Below are 18,791 nucleotides of genomic sequence, written 5' to 3'. Positions count from 1 at the left end.
TCTTGGTAATAAAATGAATACGAAAAATGCACTCAAAAAACAGTTGAAATTTTTTTAAGTCGATTGCACAGAAATGTTTTTAAAATAAACATTAGACTTCCATACCCAAATAAAAACACGTATCACTCTTCCAAGTTGCAGTTTAATGTCGTTAAATATGAGGCTTTTGAAAAGCCTACAAAAATCCTTTGCTAGTTGACCTTTTCTATTTCTCTTGTAGAAAAACCCTAACTCATATATTTATCCGTTAGCTTAACAAGTATTTACAAAATTTACACGGTTTTTTTTTACAATTAATATTAGCTAGTTTCAGTTGCTGCGACGTTACTAAAAGTCTTTTCTTACGGATTCGAAGTATAATAGTGGCTAATCTAGTTCAGAAAATACATTAGTTGCTGCCAGCAGCGTTGGGCTAAATATTTCCCCACATTTTTTTACAAATCCTTAGAATAGTTTCCGAAAAATAAACAGAAATTCGGGTTTAGAATTAAGATATCTCTGGAGGTGTCTATGTTCTCATGGTGATCGTTTGGCCGACTGTCATGATAGAATCCAGGAGTGTATAATACCTGCACAGCGAAGGGTATCAATCAATAAGGATAACGCTACTGAGAGCTCATTATATACTCACGATTTTCGCCCGGCGAGAGAGTTATATGTATGTCCTCACGACTCAGCAAAGGGGCTAAAAGTAAACATTTGGCAAAAGCCCACAGACATGTATATTTTGCGTTTTACCAATCAACGTGTAAGGCAACAATTGGCGAAGCTTGTGTAAATATTTAAATAACATTCTTTATTTATTTTTAAGGTGGCTAAAAATAATAAACTCTGTTTTTCGTTGGCTTAAAGCTAGTTAAAACGGTTAGATATTACTGATAAAACATACGGCCTGAGGCTGAGGCGATTGCAATTAATATAAATGAAATAAAATAATTTAAACAGGCCGCGCTTTCCGTTCGCAAGGGTTTTCGCCTTGCCCATGTCTTTCAGTTTGAGCCATGCAGTGGATTATGCACCTGCCTGCCGCCTACTACATAATTTAAATGCTATCACAGTTTCAAAGTCGAGCGCATGCAGGAACAATCGGAAGCGAGCTCTCATGCACGTTTGCAGCAGCTTTTGGGTTATGTATGCAGGGCGTACGGCTGCTGGGGCGGCTGCTGTTGCTGCTCCAGGCTGCCGGGGGAGGTGGCAGCAGCAGCGGCGGCCCCGCCTCCGCTGGGAACAATGCGTATCATACCCGGCTGGATCCTAACGTTCTCACAGGCCTCGCAAATGTTCAGTTGCGGATGGTTGCGGAATGTACACATGTTGCAGGCCCACGAGTCCAGTGTCTCCTCCTCCTCGTCCACTTCGGAGTCGGACAGGAATTCCTCCTCCGGCTGTATCGGCGGCTGCTGTTGCAGCATTTGTTGCTGGTGCTGCAACTGCTGCTGGTGCAACTGCTGCTGGTGCAACTGCTGCTGTCGCTGCTGCTGCAGATATTGCTGGAACTGATAGTACTGGGCGTACGTGGGTGGCGGCTCCTGCTGCATCTGAAACTGCTGCTGGTGGCTCTGCTGCTGGGGCGTCAGGCAGGCCGAGGACGGAGCACTGCTGTGGTGCTGCCCAAAGTCCAGGCTGACCGGCTGGGCGGTGGGTGCTGCCGGCACCGAGTGCAGACGGAGTGAACTGGGCGGCGCCTGGACGCGAGCACCTTGACGCTGGCGCGGGAATGGCTGTGGCTGCTGCTGTGGAGCATTGCTGGCGGGTGATAGGTGCTGGCGGCTCATGGGACTGGCCGCAGGACCAGGGCCATTCGCCTGCGGCTCTGCAGGGGCTTGCGGAGAAAAAGAAAGTAAGCATTGGCTGTACGGATGGTGCATTACCATATCCTTACCGTTTATGCAGTCAAGCAACCGCTTACAGTCCTCAGTCAGTCGCATGATATCTCTATCCAGTCTTTCAGATTCGCCCACCGGCACCGGCTCGGTCAGGATGTTGATCTCCTGCTCCAGGACCAGCAGCCGCTTCTTGTTGTCCCTCAGCGCATTGGCCAGCTTGTCGCGCCGCTGCTTCTGCCGCTCGATGGTGGCGGCATGGGCTAAAATAAAAATAGAGAGGGAGCGAAATGAATGGATCAATCGATTGCCTTTGGAATGTGTGCCTTTTGTTGGCCTGGCAACAAGTTGCCTGCCTTTCGGCATTTTGCATTTCCATATCTTCCCCGCGGCTAGATTTATTTTTGCTGTCTAACGCCTCACATTTTATTACTCTGTTTTGTTGCTAAAAATAATGACCCCACCACCCGCACGGCCACCGCAGAGCGGGAGGGGCTTATAAACAGAACTTATATTTAAATAGATAAATTTAGTGAAAATGCGCAAGCAAGCACAACCAAAAATCAATCTAATAATAATTTATTCCTACGAAAAAATAGGTAAAAATAAGAACCACAGACAAAGTCTCTTCGATGCATTCTGTGTTTTGATTTGGACGACTACTGTTCATCTGAATATTTTTAGACGCTTGATAGATTTCCAACGGAAATAGCCGAGAGGGCAGTGGGCCAAGGGATCCGAGATCTAAATCTTTGTTTTCGCGCCGAATGTCACATCATCATACATCTCAATTGATAGGTTAATTCGCTAATGGCCTATGCATTTCCAAATTCCAAAATGTTCTGGCCAAGTGGAGAGCTCTCCGACAATCTGAACGACATTTAAAGTGCTTTCTCGTGATGGCGTCGCGTGATTAAATGTCAAAGTGTAAGTGCCTTTGGGCCCACGCTGCGTATGCCTAATACCTTAGGCGATCAAACGGAGAGATTTTCCGTGGCGCTTTCTTCTAATTCTCTTTCCTTTCTCCTTTCCTCCGATCTTAGCACCCACACTTTTCGCCCTGAACTTGAACGCCTGGCGGCGAAAAAAAATCGAAAAAGTCGCAGAAAGAGCGACGAAAGCAGAAGGCGTACAAGTAAAGCGAAAAAAAGAGGGGGTGATAAATGGGGGAAAACATGGCCAAAGCCAGACAAAAGAAATATCAACGCGTGGGCGTTTGATAATGGATCAGGTTTGGTATATATTTGTAATATCCAAAAGGTCAGGAAGGCTATGTATGAGGGGTACTTTAGTAAAAGCAATCCTCTCTTAAAAAAAATGATGTATAGTTCTAATAAGTATAATAACAATGACGTATGACATTGGATTATACAACAACTCATATATTATGACTTCATCTGTTTGCTTCACTTCACTATTCTCAAATTCTCAATAGAACCCTATCTCTGGTTGATAACTGATTCTGTCGCGTACTTCATGACGTCAATATATTACTCCATCTATTATAAAATGCTTTCATTTTGATTTTTAATTAAAGTCACCCAATCATTGTCCACTGATTTTGAGCCCATATCTAGTGAACACACCCTAACATCGATCATGACACCGGGTAACCCCTTCGTTGGCGCGCCTTGAACCCTTCCCTTGAGGCCATATAACTCTGCCAGCAGGCATACCAGCCAGAATTTCCATTTTTGCGAGCCATAAGACGGACCAGTTCCCGCTAATTCTATTTCAGGGCGTAATTCAATTTCCTTATCAAGTGTAAACAATATTGGGCGAACCTGCTCACTGATAACCGAACCGTGGAGCCCAACTACGATGTCGTCTGGTCGATAACCACTGGAATCCAACGCGCGTCGGAACACAATAATAACAAGAGTGGAGGGGGTCAGAGTCTGTTAACGAAGAATGGTATACCCTTTTACAAATATCTTGCACATCACTTAGATTATTTATTGGAAGAGTGACCTATCAAAAAAATATATTGTATTAGAAATGTATGACTTTTTATACGCAATAATTTAGATTATTATTCAGAGACTATTTCCCTAGTTGTACTCTAATTTCTAGAACTACTCTTTATCTAGTTGGGTTACTTTTAAGTGCCCTTGAATTTATAATTTAGCTGCAGCGCACTTTGGTTTTGCCACGACCTAAACGACTTCTCGGTGTTTGTTCTTGACACACCATCAGACTCAGTTTAAAAAATGTTTTTCATTTAAATAGCAAGCATACAAAATATACAGATAGGCGTATGTCTCAAAATATCACCTACTGACTGCTGACTTCCTCTCAACTGTACACTATCTTTTTCTAGGGTAAAAATATACAAAATGGCCATAAAAAAGCGCTTGACCACGCACATGGGCCCTTTAAAACCCTGCTGTACAATATCCGAAAACGTGAACCCACCTTCGCGATCGCACTCCTCCATGACGCCTTCGTAGAGCGGCATGGTGGGACTGCTGTCCACGCTGTTGCTGATCCCGCTGTTGTTGTTGTTGCTGCTGACGGCATGGTTGTTGTTGTAGTTGGAAGCCACAATGTGGTTCTGCTCCTGCGTGGGATAGGGGAACACGTCCGGCGTCATTTCGGCCTCCCCAAGTCCATCGGCCACCACGGCGGCCGGCGGCGGGGGTTGCTGATTCGCCGGAACACTGGCCACCGGCTCACAGGGAGCGGCGTATGCTGTCCTCGGGCGTATGCAGCCCGCACTGAACACACTGCCCTCGTCCGTCACCGTCAGCTGGAAATTCTTGTGCGTTCCCCGACGCGCGTCAAAGCTCACGCTGGAGTAGGTGATACCGCTGCCCTGGCCACTGGGCGCCGGGCCGGCGGTGATGTCGATGGCCGATTGCGCCGAACCCGTCGGCTGACGCAGCGTTAGGTTGAGCGAGGTAAAGCTCTTGCGTCCGCCAGCAGCACCTGGTGATGCTGCCGAGCTGGGCGAAGGAAGAGGCGGCGTAGCCGTCGTCGTCGTCGCCGGCGGAAAGTCAATGCTACGGAAGTCGCGAGCGTACGGCGGCTCTGGCTGGAGCGTAATGACTGAGCGATGCCGCACGGGCGAGGGTTGCTGTTGTTGCGCTGATGCGATTGCTGTCGACGCTCCCTGTACAGCTGTTGTCGCCGCCGATGCCGACGTAGGCGACGATAAGGAGACCGCATTGAGCGAGAGCTCCGATTCGCTGGAGCTCATCGGACTGGTGAGACAGGAGGAGTCGTTGGAGAAGCTGCCGGGCTTGGGTTTCGGAGGCGGCGGAAGCGGCGGTGCCCTGCGCAGCGGCTTGCTCAAGGACGTGGGAGTCAGCTGGGGCGGATGGTTATCGCGCTGCTGACGTTGCTGGCGCTGCTGGATCTTCTGCTGCAGCTGGGTGCTAAACTGACGCTGCAGATTAAGCGTTGTGGGTCGTGGCCGGGGCTGCGGATTGGGATGTGGGCTACTACTAACAGCTGGCGGAGTAGCCACCCCATTGCACTGGCCCACTTCCGGATGTGTTGGTGCTACCCGCGACGGCTTCAGCGGCGTGGGCGGCTTGGCCTGCCTGTTCTGATGATGCTGTTGCTGCTGCTGCTGTTGCAACACCTTGGCCGGGTAGCTTTGCACTGGGATGGGATGCAGGGCTAGCTCCTTCCTCAACATCTGGATGCAGTTGTCGCGCTGATGGCAATTCTCATTGACGCATTGCGTCACTATGGCATCGGGTATCGTGGGGAACTCTTGCTTCATCTCATGGAACAGGTGCATAATACTAATGTTGGTGCAATGACAACTGGGCTTGGCCTTGCCACCGTTGGCTTCCTGTTGCTGGTCCTGGGGATGCGATGGATGCTCGAGCAGCTCCAGCTGCTCATTGCTCCCGCTGCGACTGCAACTGACGGTACTGCTGGGACTCGGATTCTGGTTGGGATTGGTACTCTGGTTCAGGCTCTGATTCTGGTTCTTCCGCTGAAAGTGCTGATTGATCGCCTCGGTTAGGGGGTTGCCCTTGCCGTTCGGTTTGCCATTCAGTTGGTGGGTGTTTGATCCGGGCGGCATTGGTGGTGTAGCCGCCATTTTAGGCCATCATCTGTCACAGCTGGAGACCTGGGAAAATGCAAAGAAACACAGTCATCAGTCAGGTGCTTGGCTCTAATTCAATTACCGGGGGGAAAACAAATCGATTTCTTCGTTCACCCACTCAGGGTTATACCATTGCCCGATTTAGAACATCAACTAAGCGGTTTAAGAACAGTTTTTTATCATACTTTTTGTCGAAATTATAAAAAGCTGCGGATAAGCAGGGGCGGGAAGAGATCTCCGGCGAAATGACATGGGTTTTAAAAATATTTATGACACAACTTTGCCGTGCCATGTTGTCTATATCTCGCTTTGAGTGGCCTACAGAATCGGCCATTGCCAAGGATGGCGAAACAATTAATCAGCTGCGTTAGCACATACTATCCAGGTTGCAATAGATAAGCTATTGGCGCCTTATTTTGCTAATAGAGTAAAGCTAGACCATATCCATGTGAGCTACAACAACATTTTGTCCATAAAAGGGTGATAAATGGAAATATGCCAATAAAGCGAGAAATAATTAAAACATTTGTTATATATTTTTTTTAATTTTGTTTATATCTTCGCTAAACCCAATTTCATATTTCTCGAACCTTGTATAACTTACATTTTATATAAATATGATACGGTGTTAAATAAAGATTTGACAGCTATCGTTGCCAAATGTTGTTGTAGCAAAATATTAAAATATATTTAACAATTTCAACTATGATGTCTGAATTTGTAAAAAATTATCACTTCATACACTGTTTTCTTAAATTTATATTTTTGTTGAAATAGGCTTCCGAACACTAACACTTTTGGTAATTTGAAAAGTTATCTTTATTTTTATTGATTTATTAAACAGTATTATTTATAACACTTCTATAAAAAATAATTTTAAATTGGTCCGAATTTGCTTTTTATTCGTATTTTCGTTTCTATTATTTTGGTTTTTATTTCGTTAGTTGTGAAAGTCTCACGCAGTTTTCAAAAACAATAATTTCGGATTTCAGTTTGCTTCGAACGCGTTTGAACGCTTTAAATGCCAGCGAAGAACTGAAAAGCAACTATCAGGCATTTTCGAGAATGAAAGGCCTAAAATCTTGAAATAATCATGAGCACCGAGAGATATCTCGATGCTTGTGTGTGGGAAATGTTTGGGAGAGCGTAAACAAAACGTATATTATAAATTTCGTCTCGAGAAAATGATCGAAATTCGAACTAGAAATGCAAGTTCAACAAAAATAATACTACCTATAGTAAACGCGGTTACACATACGCACTGTGGAACAAAGGCGATTTGATACGCCGAACACATCACAATAAATGTAAGAAAATAAAAGAGCCCGTAACGAATCAATTCAATCATTCAATATCTTTGCCACACCAATACGGTCCTATATAAGAAATTTTGGCTCTTTCGGTTTGCCTCTCTTGCATAAAAATACATTTTCGTGTGGGTGTTTCACACTAACACTGAAAAGCCGAGAAAATTGAATGAAATATTTGAAAAAAAATGCCCAACAACAACAAGTACAGAAAACCATCTACGTATAGAAGAAATGTTAATATATAAGAAAATAACAGCTACAAATTAATGATATGCTGGCTGAGGTAAGGGAAAAATTGAATGCATAAAAAACGAAAACCCATCAATTGGGATAAACATTTAATTGCTGTCCATCAGCGGCCATAAGAATATCGCTTAAATTAGCCAACGGCTTAGCCAAGTATTAGAACCGCCCTCGCACCGCCACCTTGTTCCCGACACGATAAATAAAAACAAATAATAAAGCGAAAGCAAACCATGTCGGAGACACAGAATCTATAGGAAAATACGTATAATTCATTAAAAATATGAACCACTAAATTCGCCGAGATGGCGCCTTAAAATTGGCCAGCAAAACATTAACCATAAATTATGCATTTATATATCATTTTGCCTTCCAGCTGGTGTTTCTTCTAATCCCAGAGCGAAAGTTTTTCGCCTGTGATAACATGTTTTAAAAAAATCAGAAGCTATTAGCGATAAACCCCAAGGTATGATAGAATTATTTGTTCCATAAAATTCCACCCTCATATTGCGGGGTACTTATGGGCGGACGAGCGGAACGCGTAAATTGCGATCTGATATTCGAAAATATTTAGCGTATAAATATAAACAATTTCTCCCGATTTTTCGCCAGGAATTTCTTGGGGAGAAGAGATCAAATCGGAGGGGAAGAGGTCGTTGGGGAGGCAATGAAAATTCGTTTCGTGTGCTCTTTCGATCGCTTCGCTTTGTTTGCCAGCTTCGTCTGCCTTTCTTTTTCCCCCTCCTTTTTTTTTCCTTATAGCGGGTGGCAGACAAACAACAACAAGAGTGGGGCGATCGACTGCAGACGTAAACGACCTTCACAATTAGCCAGATATATGCAGGGCAGATAGACGAGATAGAGATACACCCATACGGGCGCGGGGCCCAGAATGCACAAGCCAGAAAATCGGAAATCGACGTCAAATATTCGCAGCCCCGGTATACATATGGGAAGTTGGGAGTACTCGTGTGGAATGATAGTGCTATGGATACATATGCTCATAGGGAAACACATAAATACAGTTCGGATGGCAGAAAGTTAGTATTTACTTTTTGTATTATCTATTTTATATACGAATATATACGATTGATAAGTAACGAGATAATATTAAGGCTATAACTTTCTTAAACGAAAACAGTGGCAATTCCATTACATTACTATTAAAATATGTATTTATTAATAGTTATCTTAGAAAATAAATACCTGCTTTAATAGCTATGTAATGGAATTCCCATTATTTTTGATAATAATAATAAACTTTTCAATTTAAACATATATTTTTCGTCTTTTCTAAAAATGGTTTTTTATTTTTCTTTTCTAAAATATCTATTTTTTCTTTTCCCAGAATTTATTTTTTTCTTTTTTAAAAAATGTATTATTTTATAAACCAAAAATGTGATTACTTTATGTTACTTAAATTTGTGCCACGCGCTGTTTATACAATACACCTATTCTACAGGTAAAAGATAAATTGCCTTTTTCTATAGTGCGGGTTTTTTTGTGTTTCCTCGAGGACACAGAAACAAACATAAAACCTGCTAAGAGCAACAATAACAAGAAAAAACAAATAAAAGTTCGCACTGTGTGCCAAAAACATAGAAAACAAGAACAAAATTAAAAAAAAGTTTACAAAGTCATTAAAATTATGGCAGCCCACGATTGTTTAGGTATTTTGGATTGTGAGGGAGTGAAAATGGGATGGGTGGGGGCAGCACTACACGGGAAACTCTTGTAATTAGTTGAGCAAAATTTCCATTCATTAAAATGCCATTGTAAGACGACGGTGGGCGCGTGTTCTTTCTCTGACTTACATGAAATTTTCTTATGGGTATTTCCAATGATTACTTTTCGATACTCAGAGATTTAAAAAAAAAATCTACAAGTTTGGGAATAAAATTTAAGATTATAACCATTAGATCATTCCATATCGACCCTTTGGTTTTTCAGAAACTGGATTAAGTTGGCAATCTTACTTTATAAGTACATTTTAAACAAACCCCTTTCTAGTCTTGATTTTTTAGACTTTCAGTTTATGCAGAAACAAGCTATATCTTAAGGTTTTCCCAATCAAAGTTCTTTTGGACTTACAGCCGAACTTGTAATCCTTATGTCCATCAATCTTACTATATAAGCCCGATAAAGTCTCCGCTGGACTTAAGGCTCAAAGACTTTGAAGTATCGGTGCATATTGACCGGAAATCTCGCTGTCTGGCACGTCAAAAAATAAATATATATAAATAACAAAAAATGGCCAAAAATATTCTTGTATACAGAAATAAATCGTGAAGGGAACTACGTGTACTGGGGCATCCTTCCCGCACCTTCAACTCGGTTTCGAAACACAAAACATATGGGCAAAAGAAACCAGCAAGATATGCCAGGAAGAGGCTGAAGTAAGTGACATGGAAAACAACTTTCACTTTGTGCTGAAACAACAAAACGACTGGGAAATTAAAAACAGAAAAAACGAGATAGGGGAGGAAAAATATGTGGAACTGTGAAAATTATAAATCAAATGCAAAGACATGAAATGAAATGGAAGCAGCACACAAAATACCAAAAGACGAAAAATGGAACGAAAATACTTTTATTTTGTATTTTGGTGCTCGGGGCGCTTTTCTTTTGCTTTTCTTGCCTCGCCAATAATTTGAAGAGGCGTTTTGCGGAATTTTCTGCAGACGTCAGGCCTTGACGTCATTGCCGACTTCGAGAATTGAATATGGGCATGGGAATCGGAATCGGAATCGAATCGGCGGGGAAACGGCAGTGGGTACGGGTTTGGGACTGGGATTGGAAAGTCAACGAGCACACTTTACCCCCAAGTCCAGTTCTTGTTACATTTAATTTCGTGTGTTATGATCGCCCCCATATCCCTTTAAAAAAAACGTGCAAATTATCAGAGCGGAGTTATTTTTAGTCGATGTCCAAATGCCACCAGGTGCGGTGAGGTTGTGAGGGGGAAGCCCGCCTTATCGCGACTTTCGTGTCTCCTCGCAACAGGGGACCTATATTTCCCCCTCTCGAACCATTAGAAAACACTATTGCAGCGATAAGATTGATTTGAATTGATGGGAAAGTTTTCATTGAGCGCGTGTAAATACTGTGCAGTGGGGAGTCTAGAAATGTTTTGTAGTATATTTTTAAAGCTTATTTGAAAAGACACTGAATCAATAGGTAAAGAACTTGAATTATAAAATGGAACCGTATTTTTTCAGATTTGTTCACACATACTACCTAACGAAGTGTCGTTTTCTCGACTTCAATTAAAAAGTAAGTTGTTAACTATTAATTAAAATTCTATTTCACATTTATCTAGTAATCGTGTTCGTGAAAAAATCGATAAAATGTTTAACATGTATGTACTAGAATGTATTCTTTAATACAATCTAAAATAGTTTAATTCATGACTAACATAATTTAAGTCTCATTTTAGTTTATAATAACAAAAAAAACGATTATATTTTAATGAGACACACTTCATTTAAGTTAAGGCAGAGTTATCTCCCAAGAACTGAGAGTAAATAGAGATAATGACAAGCAGATGCTGAAATTCTCTCTGTGTGCTTCATATTTGCACTCTCAACTGTGCAAATGCCGGGAAATTCCCGCAATTACAACAAATAATCACATAAACAAAGGCACAAAACGGAACAGAAACAATAATATACACAAAGAGAAAGAAGCAGGTCAAAATCAAATCAAATTAAGTTAATTACAGAACATTTAAAAATATTATTTATTTAATTAATAATTTGTAAAAAAGTGCTTTTACATAGATTATTTTAACAATAATTTTAATACTTAATATTGATTAATTTCCTTGTATGTTAGTAAAGCTTTTTCTAAAATCCCATTTTTTACGATGATCTTGGATCTATAATGATTTTTTACAATTTATCTAAAACATGTCTTATGCATGCAGATCTTTCTCAGTGTAGGACAAGTGCAAAACAAATTGGTGAACTTGTTTTCCCATTGCGAAAACCAAACCGAAACAGAACAGAAACAGTGACCGCTATTGTTATTGATAGTGGTACAAACTCTAACAGCTATGTATGTATGCAGATGTGTGTGTTGAAAATCAATATTTGCACTTAGCGATTAGAAGCGGTGGGCGGTGGGATCTACGCGAACGTTTCGTTTACATATTTCCAGAAGAATTTCGAGGGAGTTTTAGCCGTTATCAATAGGCGGAAATACGTATACGTATGCATGTGTGGCAATACAGTTACGTGCAGGCCTGCACAGACACCCGCACCCAGTCGCGAGTGCGAGAGGGACACGTAGACCGTGTTAACGGCAAAAGATAAAAACCAGCTACAGCCAGTGTGGGAGCGAGAGAGAGGGCGGCAGAGAGCGCGAAAGAGCGCACAAAACAGGTGACATTGGCAGCTACGCAATAGTACATAGATAAAAAAAGCGAAAAAACCAAGATCGATTGGAAAGTAAAATGTTGGGAAACTTGGCAAAGCCCCTCGCCCCCCGAAAAACGCATTCACAACTTGTTGCCCCTGCCGAAATGTGTTTATTTATTGCCTTAATTTGTTGCACTACCTCACAGTGATCCACATACGTGTGCATGTGTCGAGTTGCGTCTGTGAGTTGTTTTTCACAATTTGTTATTTGCACACCGAGCAGAGCCACCCACACCTGTGCAATTTGGCTGGGTGTGGGTGGCCAGGAGGAGAATTATCCAGGTACTCGCACCTCGCATCCTTTTCCCCTCTGCACCTCCCACTCACCAAGTAATTAATGGGTTTCCTTTGTTGCTCCGCTTCCTTTTGTTTGTTTTCTGGCATTCAATTTCGTGATTTCGAGATCTCCGATTTTCACTGGCTCTCCTTTCTCTGGCTGATAATCCGTTTCGCTTTTCTCACGCACTCGCAACTCGCGCACCCGCTTAGCTCGGCTTTGTTTCGATTAGTTTTGCATTTGTTTAAATTTATTCAACAATTACAAATAATTATTACGACTTTTTCTCGTCGTCTTTCTTCGATCAACCGATCTGCTCGATAGCTGTGGAAAACATCGTGAATTATCGTGTTTTCTTGTTATCGCGTATGTCGTGAATTTTCGTGTGTTATCGAGTATTTCGTGACTTTTCGTGTTTGAACGTGACTAAACGTAAGCATCCGTAACCAAACGTAAGTGTCAGTAAAAAGGGAGATAGAAGATCACGAACTGTTCTTAGGGATGGGAAAGAGGTGAAAAACATCGATAGCATTTTCGTGATTGAACGTAAGCAAACTTAAACTAACGTAAGCCAGAGTGATCAAACGTAAGTGACACTTTAACAGCGCTGTTAAGATGCATCGAAATCTATCCTTCTTTTGAGAAACATCGGTAAATATCGCTTGCGATCAGTATTTTTGTTTTTCAACGTAAGCAATAATAGAGTCTTTACTCAGATTTCATTACATCCACTAAATCATAAAATTTGTCCAATTACCCATCAAAATTTTACGGACTCTTTTAGGTGATATTTAAAAGATGTATTTTTGGAGCAACTCTCAGTACTTCTTCTTCACAGTGCAACTTAAAACATTCACTTCGAAAAAAAAGATAGAACAAAATGTTAACTTAAAAGGGTTTGTCTCATCAAAAACTATCAACTGACCTAAAAAAACTGTGCCACGAAACGCCATACAGTGGTCACAGTGGTCTACTAAAAAGTATTTGGGTCACAAATACCTATCAATTGACCTACGCCCACGCCCCCTCTTACGCCCAAAAGCGGTTTAAACGCTTAAATCTTTCTGGTGTCCAGATAACATAGACTGAATCTCTTTCCCTTAATATATCTCCATTTCCCTCTTTCTCCCGCAAGCTCAGTAAAGGGTATCTGATAGTCGAGACACTCGACTGCAGAGTTCTTCCTTGTTCAAATATAGTTTTACCAGTTTTTAATTTTGAGTCTGAGAAAACCACCACTAAAATTAAAATGGCATACAGTCAGCTGATTTAATATTTTTTTTAGGTATATAGACATTTAGATCCATACAATCAAGATCGAAAGTTTCATTCTTGGAAATACAAGTATTTAAGTCGTGTTCAATAGTTTTTAATTTGGGTATTAAAATTCTTTTTGCATTCTTTTTCCTTATAAAAACAACCAAACAAATAAGTCAATTAAAAAGCATATACATATTTAGCTTAGTTAAATTTTCTTATTAAATAAATTTTAATTTAAAAACATTTTAAGCAATTCAAATTACAGAAGAGCGCCGCTTTTTTAGTAATTTATTTAAATGGCGGCCTTAGCAGTGTTGGGCAACGAACCCCGTTCAGTGTTGCGAAGCGCCGCCTTTCCGTTTGATTTCTGTTTTGACATTCGAAATAGGTTTTCTTTAATTTTCCAACGAAAATCCCCCAAAATGAAGGTGACGCCTAAGAAAAAGGAGACGTCCCTACGCCTGCGGGAGACGCGCCGCGAGGAGCAGAAGCCCCAGACTAGCCACCAGGCGCAGGACGACGACGCCGATTCCGATCTGCCCATCCGGGGACGTCCCTCGAAGAAGCTGCTGATCCAGCAGCAGCAGCAGCGCCAGTACCATGTGAAGCTGGAGCCGGATGTCAAGGCGGTCACGGCGGGGGCCACTGCAAAGCCATCCACCTCCTCGTCGGCCATCGTCATCGGGGCAAGTGGAGCCCGCATCAAGGCCAGGCGAGTGCTCTACAAGAAGAGCGTAGGCTCTGGATCTGTCCAGAAGGCTCCCGGCGAGTCCTATGTGATGCGCCTGTTCGAGCGCAGCTTGGACCTCTCCAAGTACCAGGACGGCACGCCCCTGTACCCCATTTGCCGCGCCTGGATGGCCAATCAACCCAGGAATCCCGCCGTGGCCACCTTTCAGACAGATGGCTCAACTACGGCCACCAAACGCGGGGACAACGGCGAGGAGATACTCTCCAAACTGAAGAGCGGAGAGATGCAGATGCTCACCGAGCTGCCGCAACCCAAGTCCACGAATCTGCCCATCATTCCGCCGCGCCTGGAGTTCAGCCAGGAGGAGATGAGGCGGGAGAAGGCTCTCGAGGGAGCCGATGCCCTCGACTTGCTCTCCTCCAACGTGGCCCGCTGGAAGAAGGTGCGCGGCCACTGGCTGAAGCATGCCCAGAAGTACGAGCACGAGCGCTATGATCTCATTGACCAGATAATGAACGTGGTCTGCAAGAATTAAAGTGGAGCAGGGAACGAGGTTGGACCACAAACAGCATGACTATATACACATGGACTAGAATAAATACTGTTTGCGTATAAGATTGTTTTTGATTTTATACAATGAATAAATCTTCATTTTTAAACGACAAAGTGGATTTGATAAATTCAATGATTTTCTGTAAAATCATCGGAAAAGCCCTCGAAAAATGTACTGAAGGTATTGTTTAAACTTGTAAATAGTTAGGATGAACCATTTATATTTCCCAAGTAATAAAATCTTTAAGATGTACAAAAAATCAAATTAAATCCTTTTTAACTGCTGACCTTTCAGTAAAACATAAAAAACAGGCTCTTCAAAACTACTACAACCATTTTTACATTGCAATTTAGTAAATAGATGAGAAAAACACATTTCTTTGTCATTGACTTGAATAAATGTTTATTTGTATGCGTAGAAGATGCGTTCCCATTGCGGTTAAATTAGTGCTAGTTTAGAGCTGGGTTTTGAGTTATCATTCTTATTTCGGGTTGGCAAATGCTGCTGGATTGTTCTGGTTCCGATTTTGGTGTCCTTCGGCTCGGCGTCCGTGCGCCGGTCCGCAACCCCCGCGATTTTCAATGGGGGTATACACAGCGGGCGGCCTCTGGATCTATTCGACCTTGAGCAGCTCCACGTCGAAGGTGAGGGTGGAGTTGGGCGGAATGACGCCGGGGTGGCCGCGGCTGCCGTAGGCGTAGTCCGGCGAGCAGATCAGCTTGGCGCGCTGGCCGACGCTCAACTGGGCGACTCCCTCGTCCCAGCCGCGGATGACCTCGCCCTTGCCGATGGTGAACTTGAAGGGCTTGTTGCGGTCGCGCGACGAATCGAACTAGGATCGAGGCGAAACCGCCATTAGCTTTGGTGTCCACCACTGACCCAATGGACTACTCACCTTGGTGCCGTCGTCCAGGGTGCCGGTGTAGTGAACCGTGACCTTTTGCCCATTCTTCGGGAAGGTGCTGCCTGCGGGCGAGGAGTACGAGAATGCATGTGTGTGAGCGAGACGACCACAGTGTTGCGGGTAATTTTCCCAACTTGTGCATCGCAAATGTATGCACTTCTTAGGTTAGACAAGCCGGTCTCTTTCGGCATTCCCCGGATATTCCAAGCCCTCAGCCCTGTACTCACCATCACCGTTAGCAATTGGAACTACTTGTACGCCCATTTCGATTAGTTTTCTCTGGCAAATCCGAAGCGGAAAGTGAGCACGTTGAATTCTTTTCGTCGCGTCGCCGAATGACAGCTAGAGATGACGATGGGGACGGGGCTGCCAACTCTTCGCTCGGAAATCTCTTCTAGCCATAAAGCTAGAAATAGCTAGACCAAAATGTAGCTAGACTGGTACATTATATTAGTGGTGCTCTTTTGACTTGCATTTTTAGAGGGGAATCAAGTTATCAGATTATTTTAGGAAGCTTAAATTAAGTGAATTTGGTTTGAATTTAAAAGCATAATAAATTCGCGCTGTCTTACAATAAATCTAGTCAGCCAATCAAAAACAGCTAGATCTAGCGGATAAACAACTACATCGGCAACGCTGGTTAGGGGAAATAACTACAATTAATAGCCTGATTCCACTATTTTTAAATGCTTAATGAAGCTCTTTCCACCTCGCAAGTTATATATTTTGAGTTAACCATCTAACTTTTAACATATATTTACGAAAATGTTCACTTTTTTTTAATTCAGTCCTTAAACATATAGTAAAATAGAACTCTCAAAGTCAAGTATCCCTTAAAAAAGGATCTCGAGAAAAAAGATTTTATTGATTTCTATGAAAGTTTCAAAAACAATTCTCCCATGTTTTATTTAAGTCTATGTAACTAAAAACAGCTTTATCAAAAATTCTCCTTTTTTTTTATTAAATCTCTTCTACTATAAAACAGTTTAAAATTATAACAAAAATTATATACTAAAAATTGCATAGTCGAATTTATCATAAAATTATTATGGGATATTCAGTTCCACTAAGGACTCATATCCCCTTTACAGTTTTATGACCATTACTCGCAGCGTGGTGTTCGGGGCAGCCGGAGCAAAGATTACTCGTTCCTGATCGTCCTTCTAGTCGGCGTAGCCAATGCATTGAGTGCATCCACTCCATCCCAAGGGCCTCCTTCTGCCGAGCGGAGTAAGAGCTGGTGCAGTAGGCCACCATGACGGAAAAGGCCTGGGCCCGACCCAGGTTCATCAGGGTGGTGGCCAGGCGAGCACCCAGGCCCTTGCCCCTCATCGAGGCGGCTACATTATTATTAAAAAGATGCGGCCCAAGCGTTGTCCGTCAGAGTCTCAGCAATTTGGATGTTCCTTTCCACATCCTCGGGAACTTCGGCTCCTGCCAGGACGAAGCCCACAATTCGTCCACCATCGTTCTCGTCGACGGCCAAGAAGGACGTACCCTGGGCGATCAGCAAGAGGTTTATGGCATCGTTCTCCTTCTCGTTCTGCAGATAAACATCTCCTCCGGAGGATTAGCACAAGGGCTCCGCCGTGAAGTACTCTTTTTTCATAAAGGATTTTAGATTTTCGTAATCCTCCAGCACCATAACGCGCATCGTGACGCCCTCCCTTGTGTTGGAAGTCATTCTATCCGTCCTATGCTTTTCTTTTAATGGAGAAGATAACACATTATTTCACATTTTTATACTGACCGTTGTCTTGCCAATTTTTTTTCAACAATTGGCGATTGGTGATTGCTTATCATAAATGTGTACTATTGTTGGTTGGTCGAAATAAAATTGCAAGGTCTTTAGTTTAATCTTAAAATCTAAAGTTCACTGCCCTGATAGAACATCTTTTAACTTGCTAGTAGAATAAAATATTTTAGCCTTCTGTAAAGTTTCACCTTACAATTCGTCAATGAAAACTATAAGTATATTTCTTAAAGAATTTTTATGTGTCTTGTTTATAGCTTAAATAAAAAAATAAAAACTGTTTAACATTATTATAGATATATCTGTATTTATCATTTTATAATTTTAATGAAGTAAGGTAATATTTAAAAAATTAAAAATCTGTTTATATATATATCTCTTTTATGTATTTCCTAAGTGTATTTCTTTACCAATGCTGTAGAGCCTGATAAGAATTAAGCTCTTACCCTAGCGGCTCCTTGTAAAAATAAGTTCCCATAATCAATCTTATTGGCTCACTATAATTGGCAATCCCAAAATAATTTTTATCGACCATTTTCTAACATAGAATAAAAGTATATTCAACAAAAATACAATTTTAGTTCCACCCAATTGTATTAAGAATCGTACTACTACGCCAAATTGAGTCGTCCTCTAAGTTAAAATATATATATTATATGTAATTAATAAAATTCTAAAGGAAATTTATTTTTTTCTCAATATGTAAAAAAATGACTATATGAACAACTAGCAACTCCTCACAGCTTGGCAACCACGACCCGCATGTGCGTATGTGGAGCTGGTGGATTAAATATGGAGTAGTAGCTGCTGCTGCAGCCAATAAATAGGGGGAATCCCTGAGAGCGACCCTAGTCCATCAGACATACGCTTAGTTGGGTCAACAGACCCTTGCCCCTCATCGAGGCGTGAACGGAGATGGCTATCAAACTCAGGTACTTGGAGACTCCGCAGCGCTCGAAGATGTTGGCATCCTGCTCCACTTTGGCCACCATCTTCCGGCTTCGACCCAAGGCATTTGGTTCCACTTCCTCGGCCTCCTTGTGCTGTTTCTCCATTGTTTTGGGGTCCATTTTCTCGGCCACGGCAATGCCAACCAAAAGGTTTTTGTTACCTTCATCGAATACCACTATGGAGAGACCTTGTCTGATCCTCGTTCCGCAGATGAATTTGACTTGGAGTCCTATGCCCATTGTTTCGTCGTAGTGGAAGTAGTCCCTCATGATTCCATAGTCGCTCTCTTGCATTACTCGTATAGCTATGCCGTTTTTTTGATTCAAAATCATGTTGAGTTAGTCACCGTTCTCTATTATTGCTCTGACTTTCTACTTTCTACTAGTGGCTATATTTTGTGGTTGCAGTTCTCTTTTAATGACATCCATGTGAGTTATCAACATAAATATGACTGAGTTTGACCTCTACGATTTTTGGCTTAAAACGAGTAATATAAAACTCTTAAGATAATGCTAGGGGTACATTTTTCAATGTTTCAATGCACA

General features: G+C 42.1%; 4 protein-coding genes across 8 annotated transcripts; 1 reads left to right on the top strand and 3 right to left on the bottom strand.

Annotated features, from left to right (window-relative positions):
* Positions 1-122: 122 nt before the first annotated feature.
* On the bottom strand, positions 123-12,476 carry LOC108036522 (proteoglycan 4). Of its 5 annotated transcripts, none has more exons than XM_050888292.1 (6): positions 12,185-12,476; positions 4,239-5,910; positions 1,883-2,086; positions 1,244-1,813; positions 632-685; positions 123-569 (listed from the first exon to the last, which is right to left on the bottom strand). In XM_050888292.1, exons 2-6 carry the CDS (start codon positions 5,878-5,880, stop codon positions 541-543), a joined length of 2,499 nt encoding a protein of 832 aa, XP_050744249.1. In that variant the 5' UTR covers positions 5,881-5,910; positions 12,185-12,476; the 3' UTR covers positions 123-540. The 5 variants fall into 5 exon arrangements, with proteins under 5 accessions (XP_050744249.1, XP_016968224.1, XP_016968222.1 ...); XM_017112735.3 differs by having other exon boundaries at positions 1,244-1,822; positions 12,185-12,475; XM_017112733.3 differs by lacking the exons at positions 123-569; positions 632-685 and having other exon boundaries at positions 780-1,822; positions 12,185-12,475.
* Positions 12,477-13,734: 1,258 nt separating this feature from the next.
* On the top strand, positions 13,735-14,751 carry LOC108036244 (protein lin-37 homolog). Its single transcript, XM_017112252.3, has one exon. It carries the CDS (start codon positions 13,817-13,819, stop codon positions 14,618-14,620), a length of 804 nt encoding a protein of 267 aa, XP_016967741.1. The 5' UTR covers positions 13,735-13,816; the 3' UTR covers positions 14,621-14,751.
* A 261-nt stretch (positions 14,752-15,012) lies between these two features.
* LOC108036250 (peptidyl-prolyl cis-trans isomerase Fkbp12) lies at positions 15,013-15,921 on the bottom strand. Its single transcript, XM_017112259.3, has 3 exons — positions 15,770-15,921; positions 15,534-15,604; positions 15,013-15,470 (listed from the first exon to the last, which is right to left on the bottom strand). Exons 1-3 carry the CDS (start codon positions 15,804-15,806, stop codon positions 15,252-15,254), a joined length of 327 nt encoding a protein of 108 aa, XP_016967748.1. The 5' UTR covers positions 15,807-15,921; the 3' UTR covers positions 15,013-15,251.
* A 706-nt stretch (positions 15,922-16,627) lies between these two features.
* Positions 16,628-18,578, bottom strand: LOC108036205 (uncharacterized). Its single transcript, XM_044091615.2, is given in 4 exon segments — positions 16,628-16,738; positions 16,740-16,905; positions 16,907-17,227; positions 18,037-18,578. Coding segments are annotated over 4 exon segments (1,140 nt in total).
* Between the last annotated feature and the right edge of the window lie 213 nt (positions 18,579-18,791).

The sequence above is a fragment of the Drosophila biarmipes genome, chromosome 2R (genome assembly GCF_025231255.1).
Source record: "Drosophila biarmipes strain raj3 chromosome 2R, RU_DBia_V1.1, whole genome shotgun sequence".
Lineage (NCBI taxonomy): Eukaryota > Metazoa > Arthropoda > Insecta > Diptera > Drosophilidae > Drosophila > Drosophila biarmipes.
The sequence above is the reverse complement of the archived record's forward strand: the minus strand, read 5'-3'. Positions and strand labels throughout refer to the sequence as shown.